Below are 22,032 nucleotides of genomic sequence, written 5' to 3' on the forward strand. Positions count from 1 at the left end.
CGTGAGAAGAATGGATATCCTGCTGCTTTTGGGTGGAGTGTTCTGTAGATGTCTTTTAGGTCCATCTGTTCTAATGTGTTTTTCAGTGCCTCTGTCTCCTTACTTATTTCCTGTCTGGTTGATCTTGTACTTTGGAATGAGTGGTATGTTGAAGTTTCCTAAAATGAATGCATTGTATTCTGTTTCCCCCTTTAATTCTGTTAGCATTTATTTTACATATTTGGGTGCATAGATATTTATAATGGTTATATCCTCTTGTTCACCTGACCCCTTTATCATTATGTAATGTCCTGTTTTTCTCTTGTTACTTTCTTTGTTTTGAAGTGTATTTTATCTGATACAAGTATTGTAACTCCTGCTTTTTTCTCCCTACTGTTTGCATGAAGTATCTTTTTCCATCCCTTCACTTTTAGTTTGTGTATATCTTTGAGTTTGAAGTGTACCTCTTGTAGGCAGCATATAGACAGGTCTTGTTTTTTCATCTATTATGTAACTCCATGTCTTTTGATTGGTGCATTCAGTCTATTTGCTTTTAGGGTGATTATCGATAAGATATCTTATTACCATTGCACGCTTTGGATTTGTCTTACCAACAGTTCAAGGGCAGCTTCTTTATTTCCTAACAGTCTAACTTAATGCACTTATTATGCTTTTATAAACACGATCAAAAGATTCTTTTTTTTCTCCATTCTTTTTCTTCCTCTTCCACTCTTTATATGTTAGGTGTCATATTCTGTACTCTTTGTATATCCCTTGACTGACTTTTGGGTTAGCTGATTTAATTTTGCATTTGGTTAGTAATTGTCTGCTTCCTTTACTGTAGTTTTATTTTCTCTGGTGATAGCTATTTAGCCTTAGGAGCACTTCCATCTAGAGCAGTCCCTTTAAAATACACTGTAGAGATGGTTTGTGGGAGGTAAATTCCCTCAACTTTTGCTTATCCGGAAATTATTTAATCCCTCCTTCAAATTTAAATGATAATCTTGCTGCGTAAAGTATTCTTCATTAGAGACCCTTCTGTTTCATTGCATTAAATATATCATGCCACTCCCTTCTGGCCTTAAGGTTTCTGCTGAGAAGTCTGATGATAGCCTGATGGATTTTCATTTGTAGGTGATTTTTTCTTTCTCTCTGGCTGCTTTTAATATTCTGTCCTTGTCCTTGATCTTTGCCATTTTAATTATGTTATGTCTTGGTGTTGTCTTCCTTGTGTCCCTTGTGTTGGGAGATCTGTGCACTTCCATGGCCTGAAAGACTATTTCCTTCCCCAGGTTGGGGAAGTTTTCAGCAATTATTTTTTCAAAGACACTATCCCTTTTTCTCTCTTCTTCTGGTATCCCTGTAATGTGAATATTGTTCTGTTTGGATTGATCACACAGTTCTCTTAATATTCTTTCATATCCTTTTTATCTCTTTGCCTCAGCTTCTTTGTATTCCTGTTCTATAATTTGTCTTCCATTTACCATCTCCTACCTCATCTAATCTGCTTTTAAATCCCTCCATTGTGTGTTTCATTTCAGCTACTGTATTTTTCAAGGTGTCTATCTCCCTCTTGAATTCATCATTTAGCTCTTGAATATTTTTCTGTAACTACATTAGCATGCTTATGACTTTTATTTTGAATTCTTTTTAGGATGATTGGTTTTTTTCCCATTTCACTTAGCCCTCTTTCTGGTGTTTGAAGGATTTTGAACAGAACAAGTTTCTTCTGACTTCATAATCCTACTGGATAATGAGAAATATTAGGTTTGTGTTGGCGGAGTCCTCTAGTGCCCAGTCGCTCTGCTCTTCAGAGCTGCCCAGCACCTGGAGTGATGGGAGTGTTTGCAGGCTAGCGGTGCCAGTGACTACCCTAAAGAGAGAGCTCTTTCCTGCTTCCCAGCCACAGTGCTTGCCTCCACTGTCAAGATCAGTGAGCCATGCGCAGGGAGCAGCCTCTGCGTTAAGTCCTTAAGCTGCCGTAGGCCAGGCTGCCCTCCTGCTGGCCCGGAACAATGGCCACAGTTGCAGGCAAGCACCGCTGGGGCCTGCAGAGAGGACAGATCTCTTACCTACTTACTGGCCACATTGCCTGCCTCTGCTTTCAGGGCCCATTAGCCATGTGCACAGGGAACAGACTCTGCATTAAACCCAGTAGTTGCTAGTTGCTACAGGCAGGGCTGCCTTCTGGCTGGCCTGGAGTGATGGCGGGGGCAGCAGGTTTGTGCACAGGTGCCATCGGAGGAAGAAGTTGCCGGCTATGTATCTCAGTGTGGGGCCTCGGGGCTTCATTGCCAGCCAAGGGGATGGAGCACCTGAAGCTCCTGTGACTTCACAACCTGCTGGGCTGAGTGTGCAAGGATGATTTTGTCCACCTGTTCCTTGTCCTGAGCAGGAAGCTCTGTGTAATGCTTGTCCCTTTGCCAGCACTCGGGAAGTTTTCCAAAGCGCCCTCTGTCTTTTTTCCCAGAGTAGCTGGTTATGGGTACCTGTTCTTCACAAGCAGCTGGAATCTCACTCTCTGTCTTTGCTTTTCAACCCCTGTATTCTCCAGAGCACCATGTAGTGTGGGTTTGTGCTCTTGGAATAGATTTGCTGGGCTGGGTATTTCGCAGTTCTACTCCCTCCTCGCTCTGTTTCTCTTCCTCTTGCTGGTGAGCTGGGGTGGCAGGAGTGCTGGGTTCCGCCAGGTCACGACTTTGTTACTTTACCCTTTTCTGTGAGATGTTCTCTCTTCCCAGATGAAGGCTGGCTGGTGTAAACTTATTTCTGGTCACTCTTTTAGCATTAGTTGTATTTGCTGTATTTTCATATTATATGTGATTTTGGGAGGAGATTTCTGCCTCACTTCTGACACTGCCATCTTTTTTCCCTTGATATTCAGACTTTTAAACCAGATTTGTCCTTAAAAGAACCTGAGTGAAATAGATTTCTTTCTTCCATAATTGTAAAATACCACAAGTACTCCAAACTAAACATTTTTACAAAACTGTTAAGTTTGGTAGAGATGAAATCACTATCTAGTAAAAGATTCCATCATTGGAATTTAATGCAATTTTTTGAAGAGTCTCTCCCACCTAATGTATTTCTTTATTCTGAAGTGATTTCATAGGGAAGAAGAAAACTATTTAAATGTTTTCTGTTATGGATTCATGCACAGAAATATTACTCAAATATTATATGATTAAGCTGTATAAATTGATGAGCCCGTGGTAAGTGAAAAAGGCAGGTTTCAGAATTGTACGTGTAATATGATTACATTTATGTTGTTGTGTGTAATACATGCATGTATAAATTGTCTCTGCTTAGAGTCATATAGTAGTTGATAGACCAAACTATTGATATTGCTTATTACTGAGTAGTAGTTTGGATAAGGAAGAGGTCTTTACTTTCCAAACTTCTCTATTGATTGAATTTTTAATAGTGAATATATATTAATTTTATAGCTATAAAAGTTATAATTTTGGGGAAAATATGTCAACTTTAACTATAATACATGTTATACATCAATTTTTAAAAAGTATCAAGAAAAACTAGCTTAGCTTAAGCCTCTTAGCCATGCTTTCTTTTTTAATGTTTAAGAGGTAATATTGATTAATGAGGTATAAAAGTCAAAATATAATTAATTTCAGAGACCATGTCAGTCTTTTAGTCATTCTGTAAACATTTATTTAGTAGCTTTTCCATGTCAGGCAGTATAGACACTGGGGATATAACAAGCAAATCAGATTTTTTAAAATCCTGCCCTCATGGTGCTTACATGGTATATTAAGTCTGTTGCTTAGCATAACTTATGAAACTTTGACACTGAAAAACATGCTTTGACAATTTTATTAATATTAATTTTCTTCTTACAGTAACGGGACCTCTGTCAGAACTACAAATTGCTTATGTTAGCAGAGAAACACTACAGGTAAATCCAGTCCAAGTAATACTCCTTATTAAACTGAATGTTTAATTGTGTATTACCTGTTAAGAAAGGATTAAATATTCTAGTTTGTTAAACTCTTGAATTTTATTTTTTTTATTAAGGTATCATTGATATACACTCTTTTGAAAGTTTCACAAGAAAAACAATGTGGTTATTACATTCACCCTTATTATCGAGTCCCCCCCAATACCCCATTGCAGTCACTGTCCATCAGGGTAGTAAGATGCCACAGAGTCCCTATTTGTCTTCTCTGAGCTACACTGTCTTCCCTGTGACACCACACACACTGTGTGCACTAATCGTGATACCCCACAATCCCCTTCTCTCTCCTTCCCCATCCACCTCCACCCCTCCCTCCCTCTCCTCTTTGGTAACCACTAGTCCCTTTTTGGATTCTGTGAGTCTGCTGCTATTTTTAAACTCTTGAATTATAATTCATTTTTTTAATTGTTTGTGTCAAATCATATTTGCAAATAAATACTTATAATGCCTCAGTGTGATAATATGACCTCCTAAAATTCATATGCTATGAGCTTATTTTAAATTTTTATGTTCATCTTAGCACCAAAGAAAGGCTTGAAAGTTAAGCATTCTTATGGGAACTGAAACCCATTCTGATACTAATTGCATATATACTTTTAAGAAGTTATTTCAAACCATTTGCAGAGTTTAGTGAAAACTATTTGTCTTGGGAAATTAGCGGTTCCAACTGCACTTTGCCTTTCTCACTTTCGTGATTCTTCTTTTAGGCTACTTAAGTAAAACAAATTAATAATTACCACTAAACTGTCTGTAATAATAAATAAAAGCTAGAGAATACTATTCAGTTGATCACTTTAAATCCCAAAGTGTGGTGTGTAGTGAAGTCTTGTTAATTTTTGTCTTTTGTGTTTTTTTTCTAATTCCAGGGACTATACTATCTTCATAGTAAAGGAAAAATGCACAGAGATATAAAGGTATACATCATATGTTTAACCTAGTGGTCCTGCTTCATTTTTAAATACTCTGACCAACTATTGTGCTAAATTCTCTTGACTGTTCTATTTGATGAATTTTTTTTATTTGAAATAATTACTGTAATAAAACTGAGTGATATTTTTAAGGGTTTTATTTTTTTATAGCAGTTTTATTGAAATACAATTCACATACCATAAAATTCACCTTTTTTGAAGTGTACAATTTTGGATTAATGTTTTAATAACCCATTTTAGCTTATTTGTAGTTATTTATTTATAAAATGTAAATTAGGTCCATACTTCCATCTAGTTACAGTTTTTAGAAAGTTTCGTGCTTTGAATATTAGAGTAACCTTTGGAAATCTTAAGGAACTATCATTAATAGTGCATCAAAATGGATAAATTAAACAACATTTTCTGACAGTCTTTTACTTAACTGGCAAAGAGAGAGGGTGCTGGGATTAGCTCTGGGGTAAACCAGGTGCTGTGGCAGGACTCCTGAGGTTTTCTCTGAAGAAACTGCCATCTCTCCAACTTAGATATTTTCTCCTTTCATTAATTTTTCCCCCATCTTTTTAATTCATCCTTCCTCCTGTTTCTTCTCCTCATCCCCCCACTTTTTTGTTGTTTCTGGTATCATGTTGCTCTTTGAGTCTTTAATGAAAGGTGTGGACTCTCTCAGAAAATGCCCTTAAGTGAACTCTCAGATTACCTGCTGAGATCCTCTATTTTGTTATTTTTCATTAACCACTTAAAAGAGCTTTGGAGTTCAAAGGAAGAAGGTATCATAAGATGAGTAAATCAAGAAAGGTTCTATGTCACTGGCACTTGGAAGATCTGGGAGAACTGATAGGTTTTTGTCAGAAATGGAGGTTGGAGTACCATTCAAGCAGAGGAAACAGTGTGAGCAAAGATACAGATGTCCAAAAGAGTGGGGTTATTTTAGGGATCATAAAAGCTGCACCATATTATTGAAGAAAAGAGAATGCATGAGTAATAGGAGATGGGTTTCGCCAGGTGGTTTCATGCTCCACTTTGTAAGAATTTATGTGCCAGACTTCAGAGTTTGAGCCTAATTGGGTATATTCTGACAATCACCACTATTTCTACCCTTGTCTAAGCCACCAGTCTATTATATCTCACCTGGACTTCTATAATAATAGCCTTTTAACTGATCTCCCTGCTCCTGTTCTTGAGTGGTCCTATATTCACTTGTCCACCTTACAACCAAAATGATCTTTCTAAATCAGATTCTGCCACTCTTCTGCTTATGAACCACCACTGGACTGGCTTCCCATCATACTCAGTATAAAATCCAGATGTTTTTACCACAGCCTACAAGGTTATACATGATCTGGCTCCTGCTTTTCTCTCTGACCTCATCTCACAGTCCTCTCCATTTTACACATTCTGTTCCAGCCATGCTAAACTTGCTGTTCTTGGAATATATTGAGCTTATTCTGACCCCAAGGCTTTGTATTTGTTGTTCCCTTTTCCTGGAATGTTCTCCCAGATTTTGGAATGGCTCTGCACCGTCACTTTGTCCAGATCTCTGCTCATGTATCACTGCCTTAGAGAGGCCTTCTTTTCCTGCTTTGTCTTCAAGAGTACTTACTTCTACCTAGCTTTGAATCACTTCTTGGTTCATTGATGTGTGTGTGTGTGTGTGTGTTCATTTTTAGATTTCCTTCTTTCCTACTTGGATGTAAATTCCATGAGAACTGGAACTTATTACTATAACCCCAGAGCTTAAAATAGCTCCTGGGTGCTAGTAGTTTGTCAGAGGGAGAGGGATGGATGAATGGAAGGAAGCGTCAAAGGCCATAGGTCCAGTGACATGATATAAACTGTAATTAGGAAAGTTAATCTGGAGTTGGGAAAAGAGCAAGCTCAAGACTATGATTGAAGTCCAGATAGCTAGGGCCTAGATCAAGTTAAAATGCCTGCTTTAGTCCCTTCTTTCTCCTTTCTCTCATTTCTTCCATTTTTTCCATAGAGCTGCCGTAATGTTGGGCTGCAGTCTGCTGTTAACTTTTTCCTCTTTTTTAGGTGAAAAAGGGTTTCCTAGTATTTTTCCCTAAGCCTTTCATGGTTGATAGCACTCTGGACTAGAGAGGCTACTTACTTTTGCTCGCTCATTTAAAAGTTGCAGGAAAGGAAAAAAAAAAGCCTGCAAGTACCTTTAGGAGACAATATTTCTACCTCCCTCAAAAGCTTTGAGCTTATTGAAGATGGAGTAGTTATTATCACCTTCTGTGAACATAGGTCAAGAAGCAGGAGTGGCTAAAATGCTACTAGGTCATTGGAATGGAAAAAACTGTTTTTTCTTTACTTGGAAGGGGAAAACCCAGATCTTCCCTATTGTGTGTTCCTTTCCCTAAGTTACCTTTACTACTAAAGCAGAACACTTTACTTCTACACTTCTGGTCACCAGATGTGTGAAGGTTGTTCCCCCTAACAAGCAATTATCTGACAATTTAACTATCCTACAATTTAACTCAATTCTGACACTCTCTACCTGAAGATAGTGTTAGATCCCACAGATGGGGTCCCATAGATGGGAGCTTCCAAAGACCCCTCTTGAGGTTCATTTAATTTGCTGCAGTTGCTCACAGAACTCAGGGTAACACAAACTTATGTTTATCAGTTTATTAAAGGATATGATAAAAGATACAGATTAACATCCAGATGGAAGAGATGCATAGGGCAAGGTATGTGGGAAGGGGCATGGAGCTTCCATGACCTCTCTGGATGCACCTCTCCCCTAGCACCTGCACATGTTCACCAGCCCGGAAGCTCACTAAACTCCATACTATTGGGATTTTATGGAGGCTTCCTCATATAGGCACGATTGACCATTAACTCCATTTTCAGTGCTTCTCCCTTCTTAAGAGATTGGGGGCAAAGCCGAAAATTCCAAACTTCTAATCATGGCTTAATCTTTCCAATAACCAGGTGCCATCCAGGAGCCCACCCAGAGTTGCTTCAGTTAGAACAAAAGACACTTCTGTCACCCAGGAATTTACAAAGGTTTCAGGGGTGCTGTGTCAAGAACCTGGGTGAAAGAACATTTATAGAACAAAAATGCTTTTAGTGCTCTTATCGTTTAGGAAATTGTAAGGGTATCAGGAACTCTGTGCCAGAAGCCCAGGATATATGTGCCAGAAGACTTATATATTTTTTCTGTTAATTCGCAGTCCTGCAGACAGGTGACATTTTAATTCTAGAGGCCTGTGGCTATTTGTTTATCCTGAATGGTCTTAAACTGTGTTGGGCAGACACATTAGGATAGACAGCCTGATGCTCAGTAAGGTTCAGTTTTATAAACCAGCACTGGCTCAACTAATGGTGAGTTCCTAGAAAGGAAACAATCAAGTTTAAAATGTAATACAAGGTATTGAAAATGCCAGTGTAAGGGAACATTTTAGTGCAGTGATAGTGTTTGGTCAGTAAGAAAACAGTGTTGTTTCATCATAAAGGTTGATAGGAGTTTTGGGAATCTTGATATAGTTCCAGCTTTGCTGAAAAAATCCAACTGTTGCTCCTATATATATCATATGTATTTTCACAGATATTTTTATATATGTCTGTCTTCACCCCCATTTCCAGTCCATATTTAGATGAAAACTGATGTATTACTTCCATAGTAACATTCATATTATGTTAATAGCAGCTTTTTGCAGGGTAGAACATTTTATAAAAATAGTTAAATTCCCTAAAAAGTAGACAGTAAATTTTCCTATGAATATAATTATTTAACATTTTAATTGGGCATACTTTACATTTTAATTATCTCTAGGTCTAAGGCTGCCATTTGTGATTATTTTAAATAAGTATATTTAATCTATTATATATGCTGTCTGCTAAAATTTAAAATATTCTTAGTTCAACTTTAATGTTCTTTAACTAAAATGTTCTTACTTTGAAGGGAGCTAACATTCTGTTAACAGATAATGGTCATGTGAAATTGGGTAAGTAATTTAAATTTTGTCACTTGTGCTAATTTATTCCAAAACATAGTAAATTTTTATTTTCCTCCATATAACTAGGTTTCCTCTCCCCTCACAGCATCTATGTGTTTTTAGGTGGAAATCTCATTGTGGAGCATATGTAACCTCTCTGTATCTGTTTCCTCTTCTAAGTGAGGGAACAGTCTGCCTTTCACATAGACAGATTTGTTGTTAAGATATAGTGAAATAATATTCTTTAGGAATTCTTTTCACCTCCCCAGGAATGTAAGGTCTAGTAAGAAATGTATATAAAATTACCTTATAACTAAAAAAACAAGATAAAGCTAAAAAATAAATAATTCCAAAAATCCTACATTCTTTACATTAACTTTTAAAATAAAATGCAGTATTACTTACCTAAGAATGTAATTTAGGTGCCAAGTGTTGTTTTATTTCGAACTCTAAGTTTTAGTTGTCAAGTTGGGACTAAAATTGAGTTCAAAATCTAAATAATAACTTGAGGAAGTTTAACACAGGAAACATGTACAATATAGTACTTTTTGAAACAAGATTATGTCTATTAGGTATTAAATAAAGTATTCATTAACAAATATGAAACAGTTATTTTAAACTGTATATTACTATAAGACAAATCAAAAGTCAAAAAGTAAGACATTTGAACTCACATAACAAATCCTACATAAAAATAAATTTCCTGATAGTGATTGGTATTGGTATTAGAATGTATTGCTAAGGTAAGATTTTGGAGAATATTCTGTTCAGTGTCTTTTCAAGCTAGGTAGATTGATTTATTGGCATATTTGATGTCACTCACCATGGGTGTGAATGGAAGTAAATGGAATATATTACTACTTAAGATCCTTTCCAGTGATATTCCTTCAATTTCAGTTGCTAGGAATTTGAAACTGTACTATTACGTCTGGCAAGTTAGATTATCTTTCTCATCCAAATTATTTGATCTTGACTTTTGTTGTAATTTGATTCATGCTGGTATTTCTGGGAATCTGGCTGTTATATACACTGACTTCTTTGTAATATTTTAATGCTAGCCCATTAAGGTTAAAAATTTTAGTGTGATGTTGGAGAATATCTCATTTCTGTGAAATTAGTTTAATGAAAATAATTATTAGTTTCTTCTCATGGTGCCTTGAATAATCTTACTTTCAGTTTTCTTTTCTAAATGTTTCTCATTTTTTTAATAGCTGATTTTGGAGTATCTGCACAGATAACAGCTACAATTGCCAAACGGAAGTCTTTCATTGGTACACCATATTGGTAATTGTATTTTAATTGATAATTTAACTTTTTGTTTTTCTGTCATTATCGAATAAAGCATTTATAAAAATAAATAGACCAAATGGTTAAAATTTTTAGAACAAGAACAGATTAAGAAGATCATTGACAGTTAAGTAATTTTGGCTTGTACACTTATGGTACACAGGCAAAGAATATTCTACCATGTTAATTTTCATTAAGTGGAGAGGCTTTAAAGTTTGATGAGACTTTAGGGAATCTTGATACAGTTCTAGCTTTGCTGGAAAAACACAACTGTTGCTCCACTATATATCACATATTTTCACAGATATTTTTATGTATGTATGTCTTCACCCACATTTCTAGTCCATATTCTGGTTAATCTCTCAACATTACATTATTCATTGTACCCCTTTGCTCAAAACTTTCTGATAGATCTTGGTTGCACACAAGATCAAATAAATATTTCTTGCCGTTTGGAGTCACCCATCGTCTGTCCTCTGTCTGCCTCGTTAACCTTCAGTCCTACTAGTTGCCTCCACAGGTGTTCCTTTCTAGCCAGATTTGTCTGCTGGGTACTATGTGGCCATCCTATAAAAACTATCCTATTCATTCATTTACTTAATCAGTAAATGTTTTTGGCCACTATGCTGGATGTGCTACTCGTCATTGTTCACGTATGTGGTGGACAGGTATAGACTTTCTGTTCACACCATTCCTTTGAAAATAATTAGCACCGTGGAAGTCTTACCATTCCTTCATTGTAAGTGCTACCACTCCCCTGATGCCTCCTGGTATGCAGACCTCATCAGTAGTGGAATAGCACTAATGTGGATGACTTATTTTCATATTCACGATGTGATACATACCATTTTTATATTGATTTGTATTTTTATTGAATAGATATATATTTAAAAAGTTATACTGCTAAAAGAACTTATAATATCTCTTCTAGTGTGTCTTCTGCCATTTCTAGCATTATCTATTATTTATAGACTGTTACGATAGGTGGAAATTTTAGCTCTTTTGTCATTCATCATCCAGTCTTATCCTTTCAAATGAACTTGCTAAGTCAATTTTTATACTGTTATTATATTCACTGCCTTGAACATTTTTTCCCTATATTTAATTATTTCTTCATTTTTAATTTTTTTTTTAAATTCCTGGCTGAGACTTCCATACCTTCCATATTTTGCAGTTCTCTAATATAACTTTTTAAAAATAATTTTCCTCACCATAAATAAAGCCCATCAAATTATCTATCAGTCCTGATTTTTGTTTGTTTTTGCTTTGTTTTAATTTATTTTATCCTTACAATAATCCCTCTTGGAGACCTCTGCACCCTTATTACAATCTGAATAGTTTATTTTCCAGGTCTTTTGCACAGCTTCACCCTGAGAATTTTTCATCTTCAGCTTGGGAATTCATTTCCTGGAATCCAAGTCTTCCTCTTCCATTCACATTCCTCTCACATTTTGGTAGCTTCCCAATAACTTTGAGAAAAATTTTTGAGACTGCATGTCTAGCTTCACACTTTATTGGTAACTTGGTTGAATATCAAGTTCTGTGTTGGAATTTCTGAAGTATTGCTCTGGTTCCTCTTTTCTCAGATGCTGATTGGAAGTGTGATGCCATTATGATGCATGATCTTTGAATGCAACTCCTCCCCACCCCCAGAATCATTTCTTGTGGTTTGATAGTCCATGATGATGTACTCTGAGTGTTTTTGTTTTTTTGTCTTTTTTTACTTTTTTCATTGTACTTGGCCTTTGTGCTTTTCAATCAAGAGATTCATGTCTTTCAGTTCTGGGAAATATTCTTGTATTATTTCTTTGATAATTTCTTTGTTATTCTTTTTCCTACTCTCTCTTTCTGAAACTACTTTGTTATATCTTAGGCCACTTGGATTAGGCCATTAATTTTTTTAAGTTTTCTCTCACTGGAAGATTTCCTCAGCTTTTAGGAATCATCATGCCTTCCTGATGGAGGCTTCCTTCAGATGTCTGATAATACTTAACTCTGGTTCACATTGAAGAGCAAGGCACTAAATGCTGATTCATAGCTGTGTGTGCATAGTAGTGTGTAAACCTGGTTTCTGGTGTTCTAGAACTGAGCAAGTGAAGGAAACTGAGGAACCTATTGTTCTACACCAGAATTCTACTCTCTCCAAGCCCTCCTCACCTTTATTCATGGTATCTGTGAATCTGAAGCCTCTCTCATTCAGATTTTCTTGGTTTTTCTCCAGTAGGAATGGGGAAGGAGTAATTGCTGGACCTTAATGGATGAGAGGAGGAATCAGGGGGACTAACTGTTCATTTAGACATGACACTTTCAAATACACCTGTTTTCAGCCCCAACTTCAACCCTACTTTGTTGAAAGTTTTTAACCCTAACTTGTCAGCTTTTCTGGGATTCTTAGGAGCTGAGAACCAGCTAGCTGGAATCTGGCCATCAGTAAAGTAATAACTGACATACTCTCAAACTCATTTTTCTTACTAGGATTCTTGACTTGCTCATTTTTCTTTTCCTCTGCGGGCACTTAGGTTTTTCCTTCCTCCTGTAGGCCACATCATTTACTGTTCTTCTATATTCAGTCCTAATATGTCTCATGGACTTTTCAAAGATGACATGTTTATATTTCCTTTTTTTTGTTCACCTTATTGTTTGGGGTTGATTTCTGAGGAATAAAGTCTTGAAGAGCTGTTGTTATTTTTAGGTGCTATGTCCTCAGTCTGATTCTAAACACCTGGAGGAACTCTCTTATTCCATCTCCAGAATCTAGCATGATTTTTATACATATTTAGTAAATGTAAGTTGATGATAACTGATCTCCAACTCCAGCTTCAGAGATTAAAGACTAAAGTCATTCCTCTTTATAATAGAGTAGAAAATATCTTGGGAACATGTGAAATTGTGAAATAGGTAAAGTAAATTTTTAGAACACTCCCACTCTTCATCTTTCTTTCTAGTATCATGTCTTCCCCACCTAAACTCTAGGGATGTAGAATAGAATGGAATCTCTCTCATTCAAAGTGACTAAGGTTGGCATTTTTTCAGTTAATCAAAAAGTCTGTTGAATTGGCAAATCTCAAAGTTAATACATATGTACCTTAAACACTGTATTTCAATTTAAGATGTGTGTGTACATTTTTTGCCAATCTTTTTATATAGGACCAAGGCCTTTTCTTTGAATGGGTCACTAATTAATGTTCTAAATAATGTAAACTGTACTCATAATGTATTGACTACATTTCCCAGTTTGTGTTTCTCTAAAATGCAGTGAGAACTTAGACATACAAACTTTGTGTGACTTGTATGCTGTGTGGTGAGAAATAACACCATGATCAATATAAAAGATTGGTTTCCAGTACCCAAAGAAGTTTAGTTTTGCCCCATTTTTGTAAATACTCTCCCCCCATCTACAGCCTCTGGAAATACCTGATCTGATTTCTGTCTCTACAGTTTTGCCTTTACCGTGAATGTCATATTTGTGGAATTACACAGTCTGTAGCCTTTCTAGTCTTTACAGTTGTCATGTTCTTAACTAATTGTAGGTTTTGGTTTTGTCTTTAGAAACTTTAACAAGTTTCTTTAAAGCATTCACTTAAATTTTTGTAACAATTTACTCTTTTTCATAATCAGTTTTCATAATATTTAACTAAATTGTGTATAATAACTATAATGAATAAGCAGGTTTAAAAATGAACTCACTTGACTGTGGTAAACAAAAATTTAATTGGCAGAAGTAGAAGTGCACTAGTTGGAATCTTTCAGATTTTTATAGAAGAGTGGAGAACATCCACTAACATGGTGAGCCCAGTTAAGAGCATATCAATTGTATGCACTTCCTGGGCATTTCTACTAGGGCATTTCCATCAAGTAGCTAGAATCTAGCCATCAATAAAGTAATAGCTGGCATAGTGGAAAATGCACTTTTCATATGATAAGTTGAATATTCATAAGCTTTAAGATTAAAAAGAATTTAAGACCAAGTGTTTGAAAGTTCAGGGAAATTTTTTTTTTGTAACTTCACTGACTGACTTGATTTTCCTAAAATACCAAGAAAACAAATGTATTTTTGTAACCCTACTTTAAATTGTTCTTTTGATATCTAAGAGTTGAGATGCTTATCTTAATTAGTTATTTTCAAAACTATCACTTAGAATTTTTTAAATGTTATATTTGAAAATTAATATAATCAATTAAATCAGTCAAATAAATTTATAGAGGTATAATTAGAATAAAACTATAGCAAAGATAAAAGGAACAAAAAATACTGAATTTGGGTAACTTTCTTCTGAATACATTTTTAAAAAGCAGCCACTCACTTGTATAATTTTTTTCACCACAATTAAAACTGGAAAAATGTCACTAAGTTTACAGTAAATGTGAGCTTAGTACTAAATGAAGATTATTGGTACCCCAATAAATAGTTTTGATCAAGTGAAAACAGGAGTCAGGTTGCAGTTACTGGTATAAGCAGGTAGAGCTAAAAATTGTAAATTATTTATTGCAAGATGTTATTTCTCTCTAAAATTTTGCATGTACAGAAGATTGGGATGTGGACAAATATAGGATGTGTTGCTCTCTTACAATTGTGAATTTTTATAAACCTTTATAATAAGTAGTATAATGAAGTAACAAAGGACTTAACCAGTAGGGGCTTGGGCTGGAGGGTCTTAGATGTCTTGATCTTGGGAGAGATGGGCATTTAAAGTACTGAGTACTTACTTTTCATTTATCAAAGCCTAAATATAAATAGGCTTCAACTTGAATGTTAATAGCTCCACGTCCTTCTGGTGGGACTGTGAAGGAAAATAAAATAAACAGAAGGGATTTTTTCTGGAATATTTCTTACAGGATGGCTCCAGAAGTTGCAGCTGTTGAGAGGAAGGGTGGATACAATCAGCTCTGTGATCTCTGGGCAGTGGGAATCACTGCCATAGAACTTGCTGAGCTTCAGCCTCCTATGTTTGACTTACACCCAATGAGGTCAGTGTATCACAGTTGAAGAATCCTATGTTTAAATTAAGGGGTTTTTTTTGCGCCCCCCCCTCAATATTATTTATTATACCATGAGCAAATAATATTCTTAGTCTTGCTTTATATTACGTGGGAATAATAATAATAGAATTTATATTATATATTAAAATATAAAATCTTAAAGTGCTATATAATGATTTATTGTTGATTTTTTCAGAGCATTATTTCTAATGACAAAAAGCAATTTTCAGCCTCCTAAACTTAAAGATAAAATGAAGTGGTAAGTATTTTTTTTTGTCTTTCTTACTTTTATAGGCATGAGCAAAAAGAGAATTGAAATTTTAAAAGTCTCTAATTTTCAAAATTTCTTAGGTCTAATAGTTTTCATCATTTTGTGAAAATGGCACTTACCAAAAATCCAAAAAAAAGGCCTACTGCTGAAAAGTTACTACAGGTATTATTTTCCCCCTGAAATACGTCCCTTTTTCAAAGATAAAATGTCATTCAATCAAATTTCAAGTAAGTGTTCTGTACTACATTATTTTATCTTTCTAGCACCCGTTTGTCACACAGCCCTTGACACGGTCTTTGGCAATTGAACTGTTGGATAAAGTGAATAATCCAGATCATTCCACCTACCATGATTTTGATGACGATGATCCTGAGGTAGGAATTGTTTTTACCAACTAGTATATATGTGTGTGTGTGTAATATATATACATATCTCAAACAGTTTTTAAAATTCTAGGTCTGTTTAAAACTACTTTAAATAAAAACTTGAAGGAACAATGAACTCCTTGACTTTGTCATAAGAAGTCATGTGCTAGATTTTTCTTATTGACCACTTATAGATGACTGTTTTCTGAAAATGGCAAATGCAGAATCATCTAATCACTTATTAAAATACTGTACTTATTTTGAAGTAGTTATTTAGATGAAGTTGACAAATAAATGATTCACTATAAAAGAGAATGCAAATGTAAACAAGATGTTAAAATATTCTCAAAATTTCTATTCAGTTTTCTTCTCAAAAAGAATTCTTATACAATATTTCATAAATTATTAGTGGCTAGTAGAATTATAGGATTGACTTTGTTGGTAATTAAAACCCAAATTATCCATTTATGAAAATGTTTAAAAATGAACCTTATAGTTGTTAGAGAATAAAATAACTCAGTATGGTAGAAGCATTGATATTAATGAAAGCCTCACTTCTCTGGCATATTTATCATTCCTAGTTCAGCTAATAATTGTGGCACCTATGGTAAACTCAGTGTATGTGACATGGCAGAATTCTGTTAATGGATTTGTAACTGAGTTGGTTAGCTGTTAAACTTGACTGTCTTTATGAAAGGTACATAAAATGGTATAAATTTCATCGATGGAACTGAAGGAATGAATGATAGCTCTCACTGTTGAGAATGATGGTCACAGATGTCTTAAGTCAGAGAGAACCCATCTATCAGTTCACCATTGTTCTAGCTTGCCATCATCATACTGCTGTAATGAAATAAGATATCTGCCCTTTTGTTAAAAGCCTGCAAAGGAGTTTGGAAACATATAACTTAAAAAATGTACTATTGACCTTATAATTATACCAGGGAGAAAATTGTTTTTTGTTGTTTTGCTTAATTTTGTTTTTTAAAACTTAGGTTTATAAACTCTTCTACCATATTTCAACATACAGGTAGTTCTCAATTTGCATTGTAGTGTGGAACCATTAAAATGAACGTGTAAGCTGAAACCCTGCTAAGCAATCTTGGTAATCAGTGGAGAAAATTATAATTGTTCTGTGACCTTAAAAAATTTTTGTCAAAACATTAAAAACTCTCTGTTAGTTTTAAATCTAAAGGCAAGTTTTAAAAAATTGTAAACTAATAGAACCAGTGAGGATTGATGTGTTTCATTTCTTTGTAAAAAAAAGTTTATGTAGATGGTTTAATTATCATGTAGTTTGCATATTGAGTAGATTGCACAGGGCTTGCCTTCTTGTCATATAATTTCATGACAGAGTGAGTACCTTTTGTATGCCTTGGTGAATGACATATTCCTTTCTTAGTCTGGATCAGCTTTCAACATTTTGTCCTTTGAACTTTCAGTGCATGAAATACTTCAGCATTCCTGTGATGTGAAATTTTTTGCTGGTGTCACTTCTTCTGGGGCATCTTCATCCTTTTATCACAGCTGCTTTCTTCATTTATGTCAATAAGCTCACCTTCACTGAGTTCCTGTGGCTGTACATCTCCAGTCTCTCGAACAGTGGCAGTGTCCACATTCTCACAGTCAGCTGTTTTCTTCTATAACTCCATTTATGTTTCAGATTTCATTTCCAACATTATTCAGGGTTATCACTTCCTATTTCTTGGCAGCATTTTTATCTTTGTTGGCTAAATCCCTCTTTCAGGTAAAAAATGTCCCATGAGTGTGTTATCACTGGTAGACAGAGAGGCAGCACAGCTACATACTTTGCTGTCTGTGCATGAACTGATTAACAGTGCTCAGTGACCAGTCACAGACAGACTTTGAAAAAAGTGATGTGATTTGTCACAGTTCATGACATGGATCTGTTATTCACATAGTGATTATGGACAGAAGAGTTAACAGTAAAGTCTGTACTTCATACAATTACAATTAATATGCTGAATGGTAAGATATTAATATACTGAATATTCTACAGTTAACATTATACAATATACAATAAACATGCTGGTGACTGAAATTTGAATCATGTTATAGGGGACTGATGTAATTTAACCAAATCATGAGGAGAAAATTGTAAGCCAAATACAGAAGCAATCTGAGATAAAGATTCTTCTGAACTTTCTCATGCAACAGAGCGAGAAATTCATCATTTTTATCAAGACCATGTTGTTGGTATTGTAATTGTTGAAGGGGGTACTGTTCTTCTCATCATAGTTTAAGATGTAACTTTTCCCAGAGAAATTCATGACCATATTATTTGCAAATGATTTGAAGTTATAATTGCTAAGTCTTTGTTGTCACTCAAATTTCGAATTATCTTACTAGCATTCCATCACTTTACTGTGACAGCTCTCATACTGTATTGAAGCTTAATACTCTTGAAAATATTGAGCACATCTGCTAGTTATACTTTAGCTTTTAATATTTGTTATACATCATACACTGTGAAAGATAGTTTGACTTTACTAAGGTAGTTTCTATTTTAGAAGTATTACACGTTGGAATAATTGTGATTCTGATACAGTTACCTTCTATGTGTTAACCCATTTACTATGTGTAGCATTATAAGATTTAATAATTTTATAGTTATACTACTTAAGCTGGGAAAGTAAAACTATTCTCAAAATCATAGGCTTCATCCATATTCACTGATAACAGCAATCCATGTGACTGACCCAAAACGATACCCGTTTTTTTGCTTGCTTGCTTGTTTTCTTATTGTGATCAAAAGTCTGGGGTTTTTTCTCAGCAATGCAGCTAACTAGCTGAATGCCCTGTCACTTAATTTTGATACTTGGTGTCCTCATTTATAAAATGAAGAATAATACTTGTTCCCCAAGTTTATTTCAAGGACAAAATGAGCTAAGGTATATAAAAGATTTTATAAATTACAAATCAGTATGTATATGTACAGTTTAAATAATTTTGAAGTTATTTGTGCTACTGTTTTACTACCATCAGTATTTTAATATTTGGTTCTCTTAGATTCATATGCCCTTTATTCCCTGAGATGTGCCTACACTGAAAATAGCTAACTTGGCTCCTGTTCATCTTCCTTTGAATCTAAGAATTGGAGCTGAAATGTTTATGAACCACAAAGATAGATCTAAGAGTGTATCTTCTTCAAAGGTAGCGTTTCACACACAGTAAAGAAGCCTGTTTGGTACATGAAATAGATGCTGGCATTACCTCTTAAGGTGAGACCTTAGAGTGTACGGGAAGGACTTGGAGAAGCTTTTCAAATAGGGCCTCTTTTACTCCATAAGTTTGGAGGAATGTCCAGGAATTAGCAGTAAGAAAAACTCATCCCCACTCCATCCACCTCCCAGGATTTCTCTCTGAAAGTGGCAGTATATATAGAGAGATTTTTTTTTTTGGTATCATAAATCTGCAATTACATGAGGAACATTATGTCCCCTTCACCAAGTCCCCCCCACATACCCCATTAGTCACTGTCCATCAGCGTAGTAAGATGCTGTAAAATCACTACTTCTCTTCTCTGTGTTGCACAGCCCTCCATGTGCCCCCCCACCACATTATACATGCTAATCATAAGGCCTCCTTTCTTCTTCCCCCGCTTCTCCCTCCCTTATTACCCATCCTCCCCAGTCCCTTTCCCTTTGGTAACTGTTAGTCCATTCTTGGGTTCTGTGCTTCTGCTGCTGTTTTGTTCCTTCAGTTTTTCCTTTGTTCTTATATTCCACATATGAGTGAAATCATTTGGTACCTGTCTTTCTCCGTCTGGCTTATTTCACTGAGCATAATACCCTCTAGCTCCATCCATGTTGCTGCAAATGGTAAGATTTGTTTTCTTCTTATGGCTGAATAATATTCCATTGTGTATATGTACCACATCTTCTTTATCCATTCATCTACTGATGGACACTTAGGTTGCTTTCATTTCTTGGCTATTGTAAATAGTGTTGTGATAAACATAGGGGTGCATCTGTCTTTTTCAAATTGGGCTGCTGCATTCTTAGGGTAAATTCCTAGAAGTGGGATTCCTGGGTCAAATGGTGTTTCTATTTTGAGCTTTTTGAGGAACCTCCATACTGCTTTCCACAACGGTTGAACTAATTGACATTCCCACCAGCAGTTCCCCTTTCTCCACAACATTGCCAACATTTGTTGTTGTTTGTCTTTTGGATGGTGGTGATCCTTACTGGTGTGAGGTGATATCTCACTGTGGTTTTAATTTGCATTTCTCTGATGACTAGCAATGTGGAGCATCTTTTCATGTGTCTGTTGGCCATCTGAATTTCTTCTTTGGAGAACTCTCTGTTCAGCTTCTCTGACCATTTTTATTTTTTTTTTTGTAGATAATTATTTTTTATTGAAGGGTAGTTGACACACAGGATTAAATTAGTTTCAGGTGTACAACACAGTGATTCAACAATTATATACATGATAATTCTAGATACCAGCTATCACCACACCAAGTTGTTACAATATTTTGACTATATTCCTTATGCTATACATTACATCCTGGTTACTTATTTATTTTACAATTGGAAGTGTGTACTTTTTTTTTTTTTTTTTTTTTTTGTGAGGGCATCTCTCATATTTATTGATCAAATGGTTGTTAACAACAATAAAATTCTGTATAGGGGAGTCAATGCTCAATGCACAATCATTGATCCACCCCAAGCCTAATTTTTGTCAGTCTCCAATCTTCTGAAGCATAACGAACAAGTTCTTACATGGAGAACAAATTCTTAGATAGTGAATAAGTTACATGGTGAACCGTACAAGGGCAGTCATCACAGAAACTTTCGGTTTTGCTCATGCATTATGAACTATAAACAGTCAGTTCAAATATGAATATTCATTTGATTTTTATACTTGATTTATATGTGGATACCCATTTCTCTCTTTATTATTATTATTTTTAATAAAATGCTGAAGTGGTAGGTAGATACAAGATAAAGGTAGAAAACAGTTTGGTGTTGTAAGAGAGCAAATGTAGATGATCACGTGTGTGCCTGTAGACTATGTGTTAATCCAAGCTAGACAAGGGCAATAAAACATCCACGTATGCAGAAGATTTCTCTCAGAACAGGGGGTGAGGTTCTAAGCCTCACCTCTGTTGATCCCCAATTTCTCACCTGATGGCCCCTTTGCAACTGTGCCTGTCTTAGGTTGTTCCTCCCTTGAGGAATCTTACCCGTCTCTGGCTAACCAATCATCTTCTGGGGCCATACAGGGAAATGTAAAGTTGGTAAGTGAGAGAGAAGCCTTATTGTTTGAAAAGGTTAGCTTTTTACTTCTTTGCATATTTATGCCCTGTGGCTTCTATGCCCAGCATTTGTCTTGCGGTATCTTTACCACTTGGAAGAATTATGATACTCGGTAAATTCGATATGAGGCACGAATTCTATTTAAGGGTTGTAATTAGGAAGGAAGAAGAAAAGCTATAGAAGTAGCAGGCAGCAGAAAACCTGGGAAGATTGATTATTTCTTTGACATATCTTCTTGTAGAGTAACTTCAGCATGTATAGGTTTTAAACTACTACTTAAATTGCGCACACACATTAACATAATAGGAGTACAGTTACATAGCCAAAGCATACCTGTAATTACCAGCCATCTGCAGTGAAACCAAGAAAACCAGTTAGGCACCTTAGGCATTTGTAAAAACTTATCTATGATATGGTGGATATTGTCCAACTGAACTTGAACAGTCTGAGAGAAATCAGACAAATTAAAACAGCCCATTCCTCGGAACTGTTCACATCCCATATGTTCTTTTAACAGTAGATAGTCTGTAGTTGTAAGATTTTGAGCACTACAATTTGCACTTCTCCTAATTCTTGTTTGAGTTCCAACAGTATAGATCCAGTCAAATTTGTTGTTTTACTGTATGCACCTGCCAGCTTAGATATCTCCTTCTTCATTCCCATGGCAAATCCTCTGACCATTTTTTAATTGGATTGTTTGCTTTTTGTTCGTTGAGGTGTGTGGGCTCTTTATATATTTTGGATGTCAACCCTTTATCAGATCTGTCATTTATGAATATATTCTCCCATACTGTAGGATACTTTTTGTTCTATTGATGGTGTCCTTTGCTGTACAGAAGCTTTTCAGCTTGATATAGTCCCACTTGTTCATTTTTGCTTTTGTTTCCCTTGCCTAGGTAGATATGTTCATGGAGAAGTCACTCATGTTTATGTCCAAGAGATTTTTGCCTATGTTTTTTTCTAAGAGTTTTATGGTTTCATGGCTTACATTCAGGTCTTTGATCCATTTTGAATTTACT

General features: G+C 35.4%; 1 protein-coding gene across 7 annotated transcripts in view; it reads left to right on the forward strand.

Annotated features, from left to right (window-relative positions):
• The window catches only part of MAP4K3 (mitogen-activated protein kinase kinase kinase kinase 3), a 244,209-nt gene that overhangs the window by 160,396 nt on the left and 61,781 nt on the right, over positions 1–22,032 (forward strand). For 6 of the 7 annotated variants that reach the window (XM_036925551.2, XM_036925553.2, XM_036925552.2 and 3 more), the window contains 8 exons: positions 3,837–3,892; positions 4,819–4,866; positions 8,795–8,837; positions 10,040–10,112; positions 14,952–15,083; positions 15,292–15,354; positions 15,447–15,528; positions 15,630–15,740. In XM_036925551.2, coding sequence (XP_036781446.2) covers positions 3,837–3,892; positions 4,819–4,866; positions 8,795–8,837; positions 10,040–10,112; positions 14,952–15,083; positions 15,292–15,354; positions 15,447–15,528; positions 15,630–15,740 — 608 coding nt within the window. The remainder of the gene's footprint in view (positions 1–3,836; positions 3,893–4,818; positions 4,867–8,794; positions 8,838–10,039; positions 10,113–14,951; positions 15,084–15,291; positions 15,355–15,446; positions 15,529–15,629; positions 15,741–22,032) is intronic. The other variant, XM_057497268.1, reaches the window with a different exon arrangement.

This window comes from Manis pentadactyla, chromosome 2 (assembly GCF_030020395.1).
Source record: "Manis pentadactyla isolate mManPen7 chromosome 2, mManPen7.hap1, whole genome shotgun sequence".
NCBI lineage: Eukaryota > Metazoa > Chordata > Mammalia > Pholidota > Manidae > Manis > Manis pentadactyla.